Raw genomic sequence first — 12,503 nt, 5'->3', positions numbered from 1 at the left:
GGCTGGAATATGCGCCCTGCCCATGTATTCTCCAAACGCCAGTCCCCACCCACAGTCCTGCAAGCCCACCCATCCAGAGTTGTCCCGAACATTCGCGAGTGTCTGGTTCAAGACAACTGCCTGTGCTTCCGCCTGCCACACAGGAAGAAAAGCCAGGCGGGCTGCCGAGAGACCAGGTGCATTTAATCGCTCAGCTTGACGGACCTGGAGGCGTTCTTGTCAATGTAGAAGACCTTGTCCGGGGCGGCAGTGAAGCCGAGGCCAGCACCGCGGCTGCACTTCCAGCTCATGGCCCGGTCATAGTCCTGCTGCAGGTTCTGCTGCAGGCTGTCGGCCTCCTTCTTGCTGAGGGCCATGTTGGGCTTGCCCACAGTGCTGGTGGAGCGGCTGGCCGAAGGGGACAGATGCTTAAAGCCACCCATCAGTTTGAGAAATTTCAGTTTCTGCTCCTCACTTTCAAAACCAGCAGTATCCCACTGGCCAAACTGGGTTCCCTGCGGGGAGGAAGAGAGGTTACTGTCTTCAATCTCAAGCTCCCTTTCCCTCCACCCAGCCCCACTGCAGCCCAAGTGCCAGGCACAGTGCCAGCATGCTGGTCGGTGGGGTCTCTCTTCCCTCCTGTTCCTGCCATGCTGGGAGGACGGCTATGGCCACTGTGACTGATGGGGGAAGGGGACAGACAGGCAGATACCTCATGCGTCACCTGAGGGGTTCCAACTCAGGCCTGGGCACCACAAGAGCTCCCCACAAGAGCAGGTGCACCCCTGCCGGGACTCTGCCTGACATCAGCAACAGCAACCACCACTCCCCTGCCTGCACCATCCAGCGACATCACCTCCTCCCAGCTGTGTGAGCCCACACAGCTCACAGAAGCAATTGGAGGGAGCAATGACTTGCTGCTCTGGGTTTAGAGGTGTTGGTCAGTATTGGCGGACAGGAGGGGGTTAGGGCAAGACACACCCTCCAAGGACACGCCCACCTTGTCACTACCATCTGACTGAGTGACAGCCCCAAAGTCCAATCCATTCACCACTAATCCAGCTGACAGTCAAGATTCACACTTCAAACTGACAGGGTACTAGCCTTGAGCCAGAGAGCTTAGGGACAGTGCCCAGGCCTTGAGTTCAAGCCCCATGACCAACAACAACAAAAAAGAGAATACAGTATAGGGCTGGGAAGGTAGCTTAGTGATAAGAGTGCTTGCCTAACATGCATGAAGCCCTGGGTTCGATTCTCAGCACCACATATGCAGAAAAGGCCAGAAATGGCACTGTGGCTCAAGTGGTAGATTGCTAGCCTTGAGCAAAAAGAAGCCAGGGACAGTGCCCAGGCCCTGAGTTCAAGTCCTGGGAATGGCAAAAGAACAAAAAAGAATCATACCTCTGTTCACCTCCACCATTTTTTTCCAGTGCGGGGGATCAAACCCAGTGCTTGGAGCATGACAGGAAGGCGCCCCCACACGTGACCATCATCCTGGGCCTACCTACTGTCCTCTTAACCCAGCCACGTCCCCACGCATCCTGAGCAGCCCCCTGCACCTGCGCACAGTGTGCTTCGTGCCAGCTCGTCCACACCTGGGAACTTGTGGCTGGCTGGTGGTGGTCCTGGGGAGCCCCCACCATCTGCTGACCCCCACATGGGCACCGCCCACCTACAGGCTACACGTCAGCCCTGCGAGGACATCTGCAACTGCTAGGGCTGCCCTGGGGAAACTGGCAATCTCAGCTTCACAGGGGCAACTTGTCAGGCCACCAGTGATGCCCGCCTGGTCTGGGGAAAACACTGCCAAGGCCCATGGAGCCTGGTGAGCGGCTCTTCCAAGGGAGCCCTGCCCTGGCCTCAGGGTCACCTCTAGACCCTGGCTGACCCTGGTGCACAAAGGCAAAGATCCTGCTTAGAGACACTAGACTGAATCACTGAGCTCAGCTCTTCTCAAACTCCTGCCGTACACAACACAATAGGGCTTAGAGATAGCACGTGTGACAGGGGTGTAGATCCAGCGACTCACAGGGCCTGGCCGAGAGTGCACGCTGTCTCTCCTTGCCTCCTGGCCATATCTGAGAAGTTCCTGTTGCTGCCCCACTCCAACCTTTCCCGCCTCACACTACCAGGGATGGCAGGGACCCCGGGGAAACTCACTGTCCAGCTCTTGGAGTCCGCTGCCTCTGTCTTGCCTGACTCCCGGTCGATCTCTTCCTGCAAGGCCTTCCGCCTCACCTGAAAAGGAGGACAGAGGGGAGGGGCCTTGAGCTCCTCCCACAGCTGGGGATGGACAGAGGGGAGGTGCCCTGATTCCTTCCAGAGCTGGGGATGGACAGAGGAGAGGTGGCCCCTCCGCTAGGGGCCAGAAGGAAGCTTTAGTGAAGACACAAAAATAAAGTTCCCTGGCCTAAAACTCACAGGCCTCAATTTATCCTCAGAGGGCCAGGGATCTTTGGATAGCCTGGCACCCCCACAACCAGGACCTGTGAGCTGGTGGGAGGTAGGCATGCAGGAGGAGCTGGCTGTACCTGGTCTATGCAGGCCTCATCCGTGTTGCCTTTCTTTTCCAACACCACCTCCAAGTCTGTGTCGGACGCCTGCAAGAGGGGAGAGAGGCTAAGGCTTTAACTGTGGCTCAGCACAGAGGATGAGGTCGTCAGAGTCCAGGGCCCCAGCCCGCCACCAACATGAGGCCATTTCAGCCATCCTCTCCTGCATCTCCCCCAAACCAGCACACCATGCATTCCAGAGAAGAAATGGGCTCCTAGAGCGGAAACCACAAGCACAGGGCGCCCTGCGGCTGAGGCACAGAGCCTGCTCCAGCATCAGCCTCCAGAAGCAGAGCTTGGCAGGCAGCCTCCCTTCTGGGCCTGGCAGGAGTCAGGAAACCCAGATAGAGGTGGCTCAGGGTCCTGCCACCCCACCCCATCTACCTCTCCCCTTCCATATTCGTCCCTCCCCCCACAGCTCAGGCTTGCTCCAGAGCCCCAGCTCCCCTTCCTGTCCTGTGGGCCTCTTGCATGGGTGTCTGTACCTGCTCTGCTCTGGGGCCAGTGCTCTGAGGACGGTAGTGCCCCAGCTCAGCCTTGCTCACCATGCCTCCAACACCAGGAGCAGCCTCTACTGCAGGCTCCGCAGTAACAGTGGCCAGGCTCTGGGGGCCTCACATTAGTGTGCACTGACCAGCCCTGGTGGCAAGTGCCATAGGATGGCTGGCCTAGCCCTGAAGGCGCAAGCAAGTCCGCCCAGCAGGCAGAATCCCTTCCAGGGACAGGCCAAGCACAGCAGACATCTCTCACTGGCCTGGGGAAAGAGGCCCCGGGCCCCCACAGTTCCTCCTCCTGAATAACTTCCCCTAAAGACCCCCAGCCGGGGGGCCTCTACTGTCTTGTAAGGAGCTGCTGCCTGCCCTCAGTGGACACTAAGCAGAGCCCTCCCTGCCTGGCCCACAGCGAGGGGACAGTGGGATGGTGCAAGGCCACCTTGCAGGACACACAGCCCAGCATAGGGGAGAGGGGCCAGGCCTGTCTTTCTTGGGCTCCAGTGACTCTGGCTTTCTAGGGAAGGGGCCAGGCCAGAGGCCCCACTGTTGGGTCTCGTACCACTCCTGCTTCTGCCCTCTGGGCCCCAGCTTTCTTCATCAGGTGCAGATAGCCACAGCAGCTCCCAGTCGGGCTGGTGGGAAAGGGACTGGGGCCCCAGGGGGAATACGGCCCCAGTTCAGCTACATCTTGCTCCCAGCAGGGCCCAGGCCTGGCCACAGGACAGCACATTATCTGCTTCTTGCCTCCTTAAGGCAGGAACAGGGGCCTGACCCTGGTGAAGGCCCAGCTGGAAAGGCTGCCGGTTCCCAGAATGCCTGCCCTGTAACTCCCCACTGCTACCCCTCCCACTCTCATCAGGAGGGAGACTGTGGAAACAGGGCCCCCGCTCTCCTCTCACATGCCCACCCCTACTTCACACTGTGTGGTACAGGTGGGGCGGACACCCTCAGAACTGTGCCCTGGGCTTCAGATCAGGGCACCTGGCTTGTGGGGACCTTTGGAAGAAAAGCCTGGAGCTGCTGAGATCATGAAGCTGGGGCAGAGCTATCCAATACAGTGCAGTGGGCTTCCAGCTACACACACCACGTTATCTCAGACCTTACTACTGTGACAGTTCATGAGCCACTGGGTCCAGCTACACAGTAAGCTGGAGAGCGCCTATCCTTTCCAGCACATTAATAACTGCCCTACACACTCCCTCCCTGCCCCAGGGTCCAGGCAGCTAAAAATGTGCCTGGCCATCCACGTGCAAAAATGCATCTAGATACACATATGCATGCTCCCCAGCCCCAGCCTGTTCTCCACAGGGAAGAAGGTATTTCTGACCAGGACCTACCTCCTCCCAAGGGTCTTTGACTTCCCCACATTCTTTCCTCTTCTTTTTCTTCCTTTTAAGAGCCAACTCCTCAACTGGCTGCTCAACCTTTTTCTTGGCCTTCATTTTCTTCTTCACTGGGGTCTTTGGGCCATCTCCTATCGGGATGAATTCTAGAGCTTCCATCTTGACTGGCTTCTTCTTGCTTCCTTTCCTGGGGTTGCTCTCCACAGACTTGGAGCCCCTGGGCTGGCCTAAGTGTGTGTCTCTCTCCAGATGGACCTTCTTCTTCTTCTTCTTCACCTTCACACTGTGTTCTCTGGGGTTCCCTTGCTTCCGTTTCTGCCCGGAGGCCATCTGCTCCTCGGTGCCCTTCCCTACTGAGCATGCGTGCAGCGCATCCCCAGCCTCATAGAGCCACCGGTCCTGGATGGAAAAGGTAGAGGGATCCCGGGCCCTTTTCTCCTTCTTGTGTTTTTTGAGCTTCTTGCCACCCTTGGTCACTTCCTCACTCCTTCTGCGGTCTGGGGAAGTCTTGAGCCAAGAGCCGTGGGAGGCAATCATAGGTAAGGACTTCCTCTTCTTTTTCTTCTCCAAGCAAACGTACTCCAACTGGTCATGAGCCTGTTTCCCAGGGCTGTAGGACTTAGCTCGCCTGGCACACAATTTGGGTTCAGGTAGCTGGGGCAGCTCACCAATGAAGCTGTGGCCTTTCTTTTTCTTCTTTTTTTTCCCCATACACATCTCAGGGAATGGCCCTTGGCCCATGTTAAAGTGGGAATTGGCCCTTGTGGGAGACTGGTCAGAAAAATAATTGTCATTATTTAACACTGAGTACTGAGTCTCTGGTTCTTTAATAATCATCTTTTTCTTCTTTTTCTTTTTCTCTGGGAGCCCAAGGCCCAGGTCTGCTTTGTGAGTCTTTGTGACCATTCCTAAGGAGAAAAATGATACCAGTTATTACCACACGTGTACTCTGTCACCCCCACATCGTATTCCATACCTCACTCTGCACAGAGTCGTGGTTCTGAGTGGGTGGTGGGAAATGTTAGGGAACGTATTGGAACTCAGCTGTGAGAAAACAGAGAAGCCACCTTTTGAGAGCCCAAATCGGGAGTCTTTATTAGAGAGCTGGTGGCTGCAGGTGGACTCTCAAAGACCAATGCAGCTAGCACAAAACTTATGTAGGCCAAAACCGCGCGGGTAAGGTGTGAGGAACTAAACCTAACAAAAGTGTTATACATAAACAAAGCAAAACAGATGAGGACACAAACCCAATAAAAGTGTTAAATATAAGCAAAGCAAACCATCTAGGGAAACAAGAAATTAAGGGTCAAATATCTAACAGAAGCAAGACTTTCCTGGAGCTTAACAACTCAGGACACATTTGGAAAAGAAATGTCTTCTATCACCTCTACTACTGGAGCCAAGCACAATTCCAGCTGCTCTGGTGGTTAGTGGAGGTAAGAGTCTCACTGATTAGTTTTTCAGAGCTGAGTGGAAAGCCCCCTCTGCCCAGCAATGTACCAAGATGACTGGAAGAACAACTCATGTTGCTTAGACCCAGTATCCTTACTTCAGGATCATAATTCTTTGGGAACACAGAAATCTGATATGTTAGGCCTAGGATATAACCTGTTGTCCTACTTTAAATCATTCACTTGTATCCCTGGGCCTTTGTTTCCTCATCTGACAAATGGAGAGGAAAACACCCTTCTTGCTTACTGACTGATTCTGTGGCTACAGGTGACATCAAAAGTGTTATAAAGCTGGGCAAGGGTGGCTCACACCTGTAATTCTACTCAGAAGGCTGAGTTCTGAGGATTGTGGTTCAAACCAGGGCAGAAAAGTCCATGAGACTCTCCAATTAACCACCAAAAAATCGGAAGTGGAGCTGTGCCTCAAGTGGTAGAGTGCCAGTCTTGAGCAAAAAAAAACCCCAAAAAACTCAAGCCTGGAGTTCAAGGCTCAGTATCCCCACATATACAAGCACAAGAGTACTATATGGATAGTAATTAAGCCTGAGACAGTCTCAGGAGGTACCAGAACAAAATCCCAATAAATGGTGACATTTAAGCAGGTGGGCAGAAGCTAAGACGGAGTTCAGGAAACACTGGAAAGGAGGGTGGTCAAGGAATATGAGGTCAACTTAGTGGGCTTCTGCAGGTCCAATCCCTTAGCACCCAGCTGCTGTTCAGCCCTAGGACCCCAAATACATCTACTCTTGCAAAGAGAAAGGAAGAAGTAGCTTTTTTCTTCTTGCCAGTCCTGGGGCTTGGAACTCAAGGCCTGAGCAGTGCCCCTGGCTTCTTTTTGCTCAAGGCTAGCAGTCTGCCACTTGAGCCACAGCGCCACTTCTTGCTTCTGTGTATGTGGTACTGAGGAATAGAACCCAGGGCCTCATGCCTGCTAGGCAAGCACTCTACCGCTAAACCACATTCCCAGTCCCAGCAAGAACTTCGTCTTAGGGGCAGCTTCTGTACAGGAAGGAATGAAAGTACGTGCGTGCATGCATGCATTCATTCGTTTCTGAGGCAGGATCTCTTACGTAGTCCAGACTGGCCTGGAACTCCAGATCCTCCTGCCTCAGCCTTCCTCGGCTGGGATTACAGGCATGCACCACCATGCCTGGCAAGGGCGCTCTGAGTTCCAGCGGTGGTCTCGCGTGGGAAGGTGTAGCTATCCTGCCTCGCGGGCTCCGTCCTAGGCAGCAAACGTGAAACAGGAATTTGAACTCGCAGCCGCAGGACTTGGCAGCCGGGACGTGGACGAGGCCGCCCAAAAGCTCGGCCGCACGGGTAGTATCGCGATACTTTGGGGTCCCGCCCGGAGAACGCCGGACGAGCGGCAGCCCGGTGCCGTCGATGGAGGGGCCGGGTCGGGGGGTGGGGATGAAGGACGCCTATTTGGTCTCCCTCTTCTCCGCCAATTAACCCACGGGGTCGGGACCCGGTCCCAGACCCCACGCCGGCCGCCGACGTCGCGCCCGCCACACTCGCACGGACTCACCTGCGGGCCAAACCTCCCGGTCTCCACGTGAGAGCGTGCTCCACCGTGACCCGGAAGTCAACCTCGCGCCGCCGGCCCGCCCGCAAGAAATTCGGCTTCTTCCGGGTCGCAGGCGCGAGGACAACGCCGTTACCATGGAAACCGCGCCCATGGCCGCCCCGCGGCCCGGCACCGCTCGGAGTGTCTCCCGGGAGGAGCCCAGCGGCTCCGCCGAGCCTTCAGTCTCCGCCCCGACGCCGCCCGCGTCCCTGGAGCAGCCGGTCCCGCCGGGACAGGTCGCCGAGCCGCCACCACCGCCGCGGGACCGAAGCCTGTGGGAGCAGATCTGCGAGGGTAGGCCGCCCCGACGGGCCGCGAGGGCGGGACCCGGGCGGGGGCCGCCGTTTCCCAGCGCCCACTGTGCGCCAGGCGGCTGACGTGCTTGGCGCCGCGCCCGCCGGGCCCGGGGGACCCTGAGGAGGGCCCGGGGGTGGGGGGTGGGGGCGCCGAGCCGAGGCTCCCGAGGTGGAGCGCCAGCCGCGGACGAGAAGACGACGGACAGCGGCCCCAGGTCCCGGGTTCGAGCCCCAGGACCGGTCTTGCCTGCCTGTCTGTCTCTGTCTCCGTCTGTCTCTCTCCCCCTCCCTCCCTTCTACCTAAAACGCTAGGCGTCATTGACTCTGGCCTGCAATCCTAGCTACTCAGGAGGCTGAGATCTGAGGATCATGGTTCGAAGCCAGCCTGGGCAGGAAAGTCAGTGAGACTCTTACCTCCAATTAAACCACCAGAACAGCCGGAAGTGGAGCTGTGGCTCCAGTAGTAAAGTGCCAACCTTGAGCAAAAACTCCATGACAGCATCCAGGTCCCGAGTTCAAGCCCTTGACACATACACACAGGGTGTCAGGAACACCCCCCCCCCACACACACACACACATACACACACTCCTCCAATATCTACTGGGATCCAAGGAGCCCCCATGTAGTTGTAAGGGAGTACTATGGTGTAGATTGAAAAGGACTTTGCAAACCCTTGATTTATTGCTAGAACTCAAACAGGATTTATTCCTAATGAACAAGGTTGGGTGTGTTTTTTATTTTAGTATTAAGAGCTTCTCAGGGTGATGATACACTTTTCTTTAAACTCTTCTTTATTCTTTCTTTGAGACAGTCCCGCAGTGGAGTCCAAACTGGCCTCAAGCTGGAAATTCTCTGGCCCCAGCCTCCTAAGGGAGGGCCTGGACACTTTCCCTGAGCTTCTTTTGCTCTCTAGCACTCTACCTCTTGAGCCACAGCACCACTTCCATCTTTTGCTGTTTATGTGGTACTGAGGAATCAAACTCAAGGCTTCATGCATACTAGGCTAGCACTTTACCACTAAGCCACATTCTCAGCCCAAGAATTATCATTCTTGTGGCCACCATCAGTACATTACCTGTCTGAAACAGCACTAATAGAATTCTCAAGTAATCCATATCATCAAACATGGCCTGCCCCTAGCCACATGCCGTTACAATGGAAGAACTGAATTTCTTTCTTTTGTTTAATATTAGGGTTTGGACTGTGGGCTTTGTGACTACTATGTAGGCACTCTATCACCCAGCCCAGCTCTTTTTTGTGCTAGGTTATTTTTTCAGATAGTCTCATGGTGTGTGTTTCTTTTGTCTAGGCTTTGTTTCCTTCCTCAATGACTCAGGAGTGGCTGGGTTTACAGATGTGAGTCACCTCTTATTTTACTCAATTTTAATAAATTAGCCACATGCACTAGCTCACAGATCAGTAAATGTTTTCTGGATGGAAACAGAAATGACTGCCCTACTACATGAAGGAGGAGAGTCACCTATCAATAGAAATAGAGAAGCTGGGTGTTTGTGGCTCATACCTGTAATCCTAGCTACTCAGGAGGCTGAGTTCTGAGGATTGCAGCTCAAAGCCATCCTGAGCAGCAAATGCCATGAGACTCTTATCTCCAATGAACTACCAGAAAACTAGAAGTGGAGCTGTGGCTCAAGTGGTAGAAGCACTGGTCTTGAGCAAAAGAAGCTCAGGGACAGAGCCCAGGCCCTGAGTCCAAGCCCCACATCTTACCAAAAAATGTGTCAGAAGCATGACTCAAATAGTAGAGTACCTGTCTAGCAAGGGTCCTGAATTTGAACCTCAGTACTTCCAAAAAAAATTCCTAAACATAAAACAAATGAAATTTTCTGTAATGAACATACAATGAATACATTAAGCTTAAAAGAAAATGAACCAACAGGAATTATGTAATCTTATGTTTCAGATATAGTCTTATTAGGATGATTTTAATGAAAAAGCAAATGATGACAGACCTATCAGAAACTCAAATTCATAAAGACAAACTACAATGTAGATAAATGTCTGGCTTCAACAAGACCTTTGTCACCCCTCGTTCATGCTTGTGTGTGCATGAGTGCGCTTGTGTATGTTGGGGGCAGGGGTGGGAGGGTATGTATCTTCTGGTAACAACTAAGGACTCTGTATTCTCCAAAACACTTGTATTAAATAAACATCAATAAACTTATTTCCTTCCAAGACTTAATTGAGTGTGAGAGTGACTTGTGATGTTTATGGTTTTAACCCAGACTGAGTCTGAGTGTTTGGGACACACGGTTTTCTGTTTTGATGCTGCGGTGATTACTGCTATCAATGTTCTCTTTATTGCCTGTAGTTCATTGTTTAATCAGCCAAACACTGTGGAGCTCAGCTCAGCAGCCCCAACACTGTTAGACAATCTGACCCCTCATCCTACCTACAGGTTCCAGTGCAGATCTGTTCTGAATCTTGCAAGTTTCTCTAGCCCAGCAGCTGAGCATGGCCAAAGAGGACGATAGCAGCTTGCTCTGCTCTGCCCCACTTATCAGTACATGCACCACTGGCTTTTCTCATTGCATGGTCCCCTAGTCCAAGCTGTAATCCAAATGACCTTTGATATGCTTGGCCTAGGAGCATTCACCAAGAGACTCTGGCAGTCAGGAGAGGGGCCCTGCATAGAGGCATCCGTACCCATGGAAGGAGAGGTCACACTACTCACCATTCAGCCCTCCATCTGTGCTCTGGCCAATCCCAGACGCCTGCTCCACCATCGCCTCCTTTCCTCCATCTTTCATGTCTCTACTAGCTTTCCCCTCCAAATACCCTCTGATCTGTCATCTCAGCAGAAAAGCCCATCTTGAGCCCATAGCCTGTAGCACCTGTCAATCTGCCTTTCTCTGATGCAAGCTTCTAGAAAGAACTACACTATTTTTTCTACAACTTTCATTCCCATCCTTGTCTGCCCAGGCCATACTAGCACATTCTAGCACATTCTCCACTGACTCTAGATGTTTCTAGCTTGACAGCTTGCTTTTTGACCCAGCGAAGGTTCAGCGAAGGTCACTGTCATCCCTTCAGCTGCCAGGGCCACACTGGATTCACTTATATTCCTTGCCTTTCCCATGCTCCCATGTTCATTCACTGGGCCCTGGAGGTTGCGCTTAGCAAATGATTAAGATGGACAACCATTCACCTTTGTTCTTAAAGTTCATTTAAATGCATGTAACAGCAAAGTCTCATAATTCTACTTAACAGCTTCAATAATGTGATGACTATAAACATTTGTAATATATCTGATTTCCTTAAGAACTCAAAGAAGACACGCACATTTTTCTAAGCACCAAAACACTAAAAACAATCAAATGAAAGGGGAATATGGCCTAGTGGTAAAGTGCTCACGTCGTATACATGAAGCCCTGGGTTCCTGGGTGCTGAGGAATTTCCTCAGCACCACATATATAGAAAAAACGAAGTGGCGCTGTGGCTCAAGTGGTAGAGTCCTAGCCTTGGGCAAAAAGAAGCCAGGGACAGTGATCAGGCTCTGAGTTCAAGCCCCAGGACTGGCAAAACCAAAACAATCAATTGAAACTGGGTGTTGATGGCTGTACTTGGGAGGCTAAAAACTGGAGGGTTGATGTTCAAGGCCAGCCTAGGTAGAAGAGTTTGTGAGACCCCCTTCTCAACCCATAGCTGGGTGAATGGTACACCATGTGAGTTAAAAGGGTCTGTGTTTGAGCAGTTTGACCTAGTCTGGGAGATTTAAAGTAAATATATTTGCATATTCGTAAATATGTAGAAAATATTTGGTTAGATCTATGTCAAATTTAACACTGCTGATAAGGTTGCAATGGGATTAGATGTGACCTTTACTCTATGTCAGGCAAGTCTGTAATTATCTGAAATTTTCTTCCAATAGGTAGGTATCACTCCTGCATGTGGATATAGATATATGTAGTTTATCAGAAACCCAAATTGGTAGTTTTCACACCATGGCAGTGGTTGTGCACTGCAGGGGATGGGAGGGATTCAATATTTGCCTGAAAGGGAAGATCAGGTTGATTATAGGTCTAACACAGCCCCCAAGGTTCTCACTCCTCTCTCCTCACAATGTCACACCTCTCAGTCATCCACACACCAATCTCCAGCTGTTGTAAAGTTCTCAACCAGTTCATCATGGGGAGGTTACTTAGGTGGGCCTGCCCCAGTCAGGTGAGCCCTTGGGAGAAGTCAGATCCCGACAGAAGTGATTCTCCACTGTCTGAAGCAGCACCAACCAGGTGTGCATTGCCCATGGCCAGGACCCGGATGTAGCCTCAGAACTGACCCATCCCCTGAGCCATCCTCAGCTGGAAAAGGACCTTAACTCTCAGCCAAGATCACAGCCATGCACAATGTCTGTGTGCATCTGATCATATAGCATAATGTTTATCAAGATGAACTCCAGGATATGGAAATGAGATTTTTTTACTTTGTTGCTGTTCTTGTTTTCTTTTCTTATTTATTTATTTTTTGCCAGTCCTGGGCCTTGGACTCAGGGCCTGAGCACTGTCCCTAGCTTCTTTTTGCTCAAGGCTAGCACTCTGCCACTTGAGCCACAGCGCCACTTCTGGCTGTTTTCTATATATGTGGTGCTGGGGAATTGAACCCAGGGCTTCATCTATACAAGGCAAGCACTCTTGCCACTAGGCCATATTCCCAGCCCCTCTTTTCTTTTTATATTGTTTTATCTGTCTTTGAGAGAGCAAGGGGGGACACCAATGGAGGGGCAAAAGGTGAAGAAATGCAGCTGTGGTACTTGTTGAAAATGAACTATACAACTTGTGGGCAGGAGTGGGAGAGAAAAA

The 12,503-nt window shown here is 52.3% G+C and overlaps 2 protein-coding genes across 4 annotated transcripts in view; one reads left to right on the top strand and one right to left on the bottom strand.

Annotated features, from left to right (window-relative positions):
• Positions 1-56: 56 nt before the first annotated feature.
• On the bottom strand, positions 57-7,434 carry Knop1 (lysine rich nucleolar protein 1). Of its 2 annotated transcripts, XM_048332793.1 has the most exons (5): positions 7,351-7,432; positions 4,363-5,276; positions 2,511-2,579; positions 2,140-2,217; positions 57-494 (listed from the first exon to the last, which is right to left on the bottom strand). In XM_048332793.1, the coding sequence occupies exons 2-5, from the start codon at positions 5,272-5,274 to the stop codon at positions 183-185; spliced, it is 1,371 nt and encodes a 456-aa protein (XP_048188750.1). In that variant the 5' UTR covers positions 5,275-5,276; positions 7,351-7,432; the 3' UTR covers positions 57-182. The 2 variants fall into 2 exon arrangements, with proteins under 2 accessions (XP_048188750.1, XP_048188751.1); XM_048332794.1 differs by lacking the exon at positions 2,511-2,579 and having other exon boundaries at positions 7,351-7,434.
• Positions 7,435-7,484: 50 nt separating this feature from the next.
• Iqck (IQ motif containing K) overlaps positions 7,485-12,503 on the top strand; it is an 84,749-nt gene continuing 79,730 nt past the window's right edge. For both annotated transcript variants that reach the window (XM_048332800.1, XM_048332799.1), the window contains exon 1: positions 7,485-7,683. In XM_048332800.1, coding sequence (XP_048188757.1) covers positions 7,485-7,683 — 199 coding nt within the window. The remainder of the gene's footprint in view (positions 7,684-12,503) is intronic.

The sequence above is a fragment of the Perognathus longimembris genome, chromosome 23 (genome assembly GCF_023159225.1).
Source record: "Perognathus longimembris pacificus isolate PPM17 chromosome 23, ASM2315922v1, whole genome shotgun sequence".
Lineage (NCBI taxonomy): Eukaryota > Metazoa > Chordata > Mammalia > Rodentia > Heteromyidae > Perognathus > Perognathus longimembris.
This window is presented reverse-complemented; position numbering and strand designations above follow the sequence as displayed.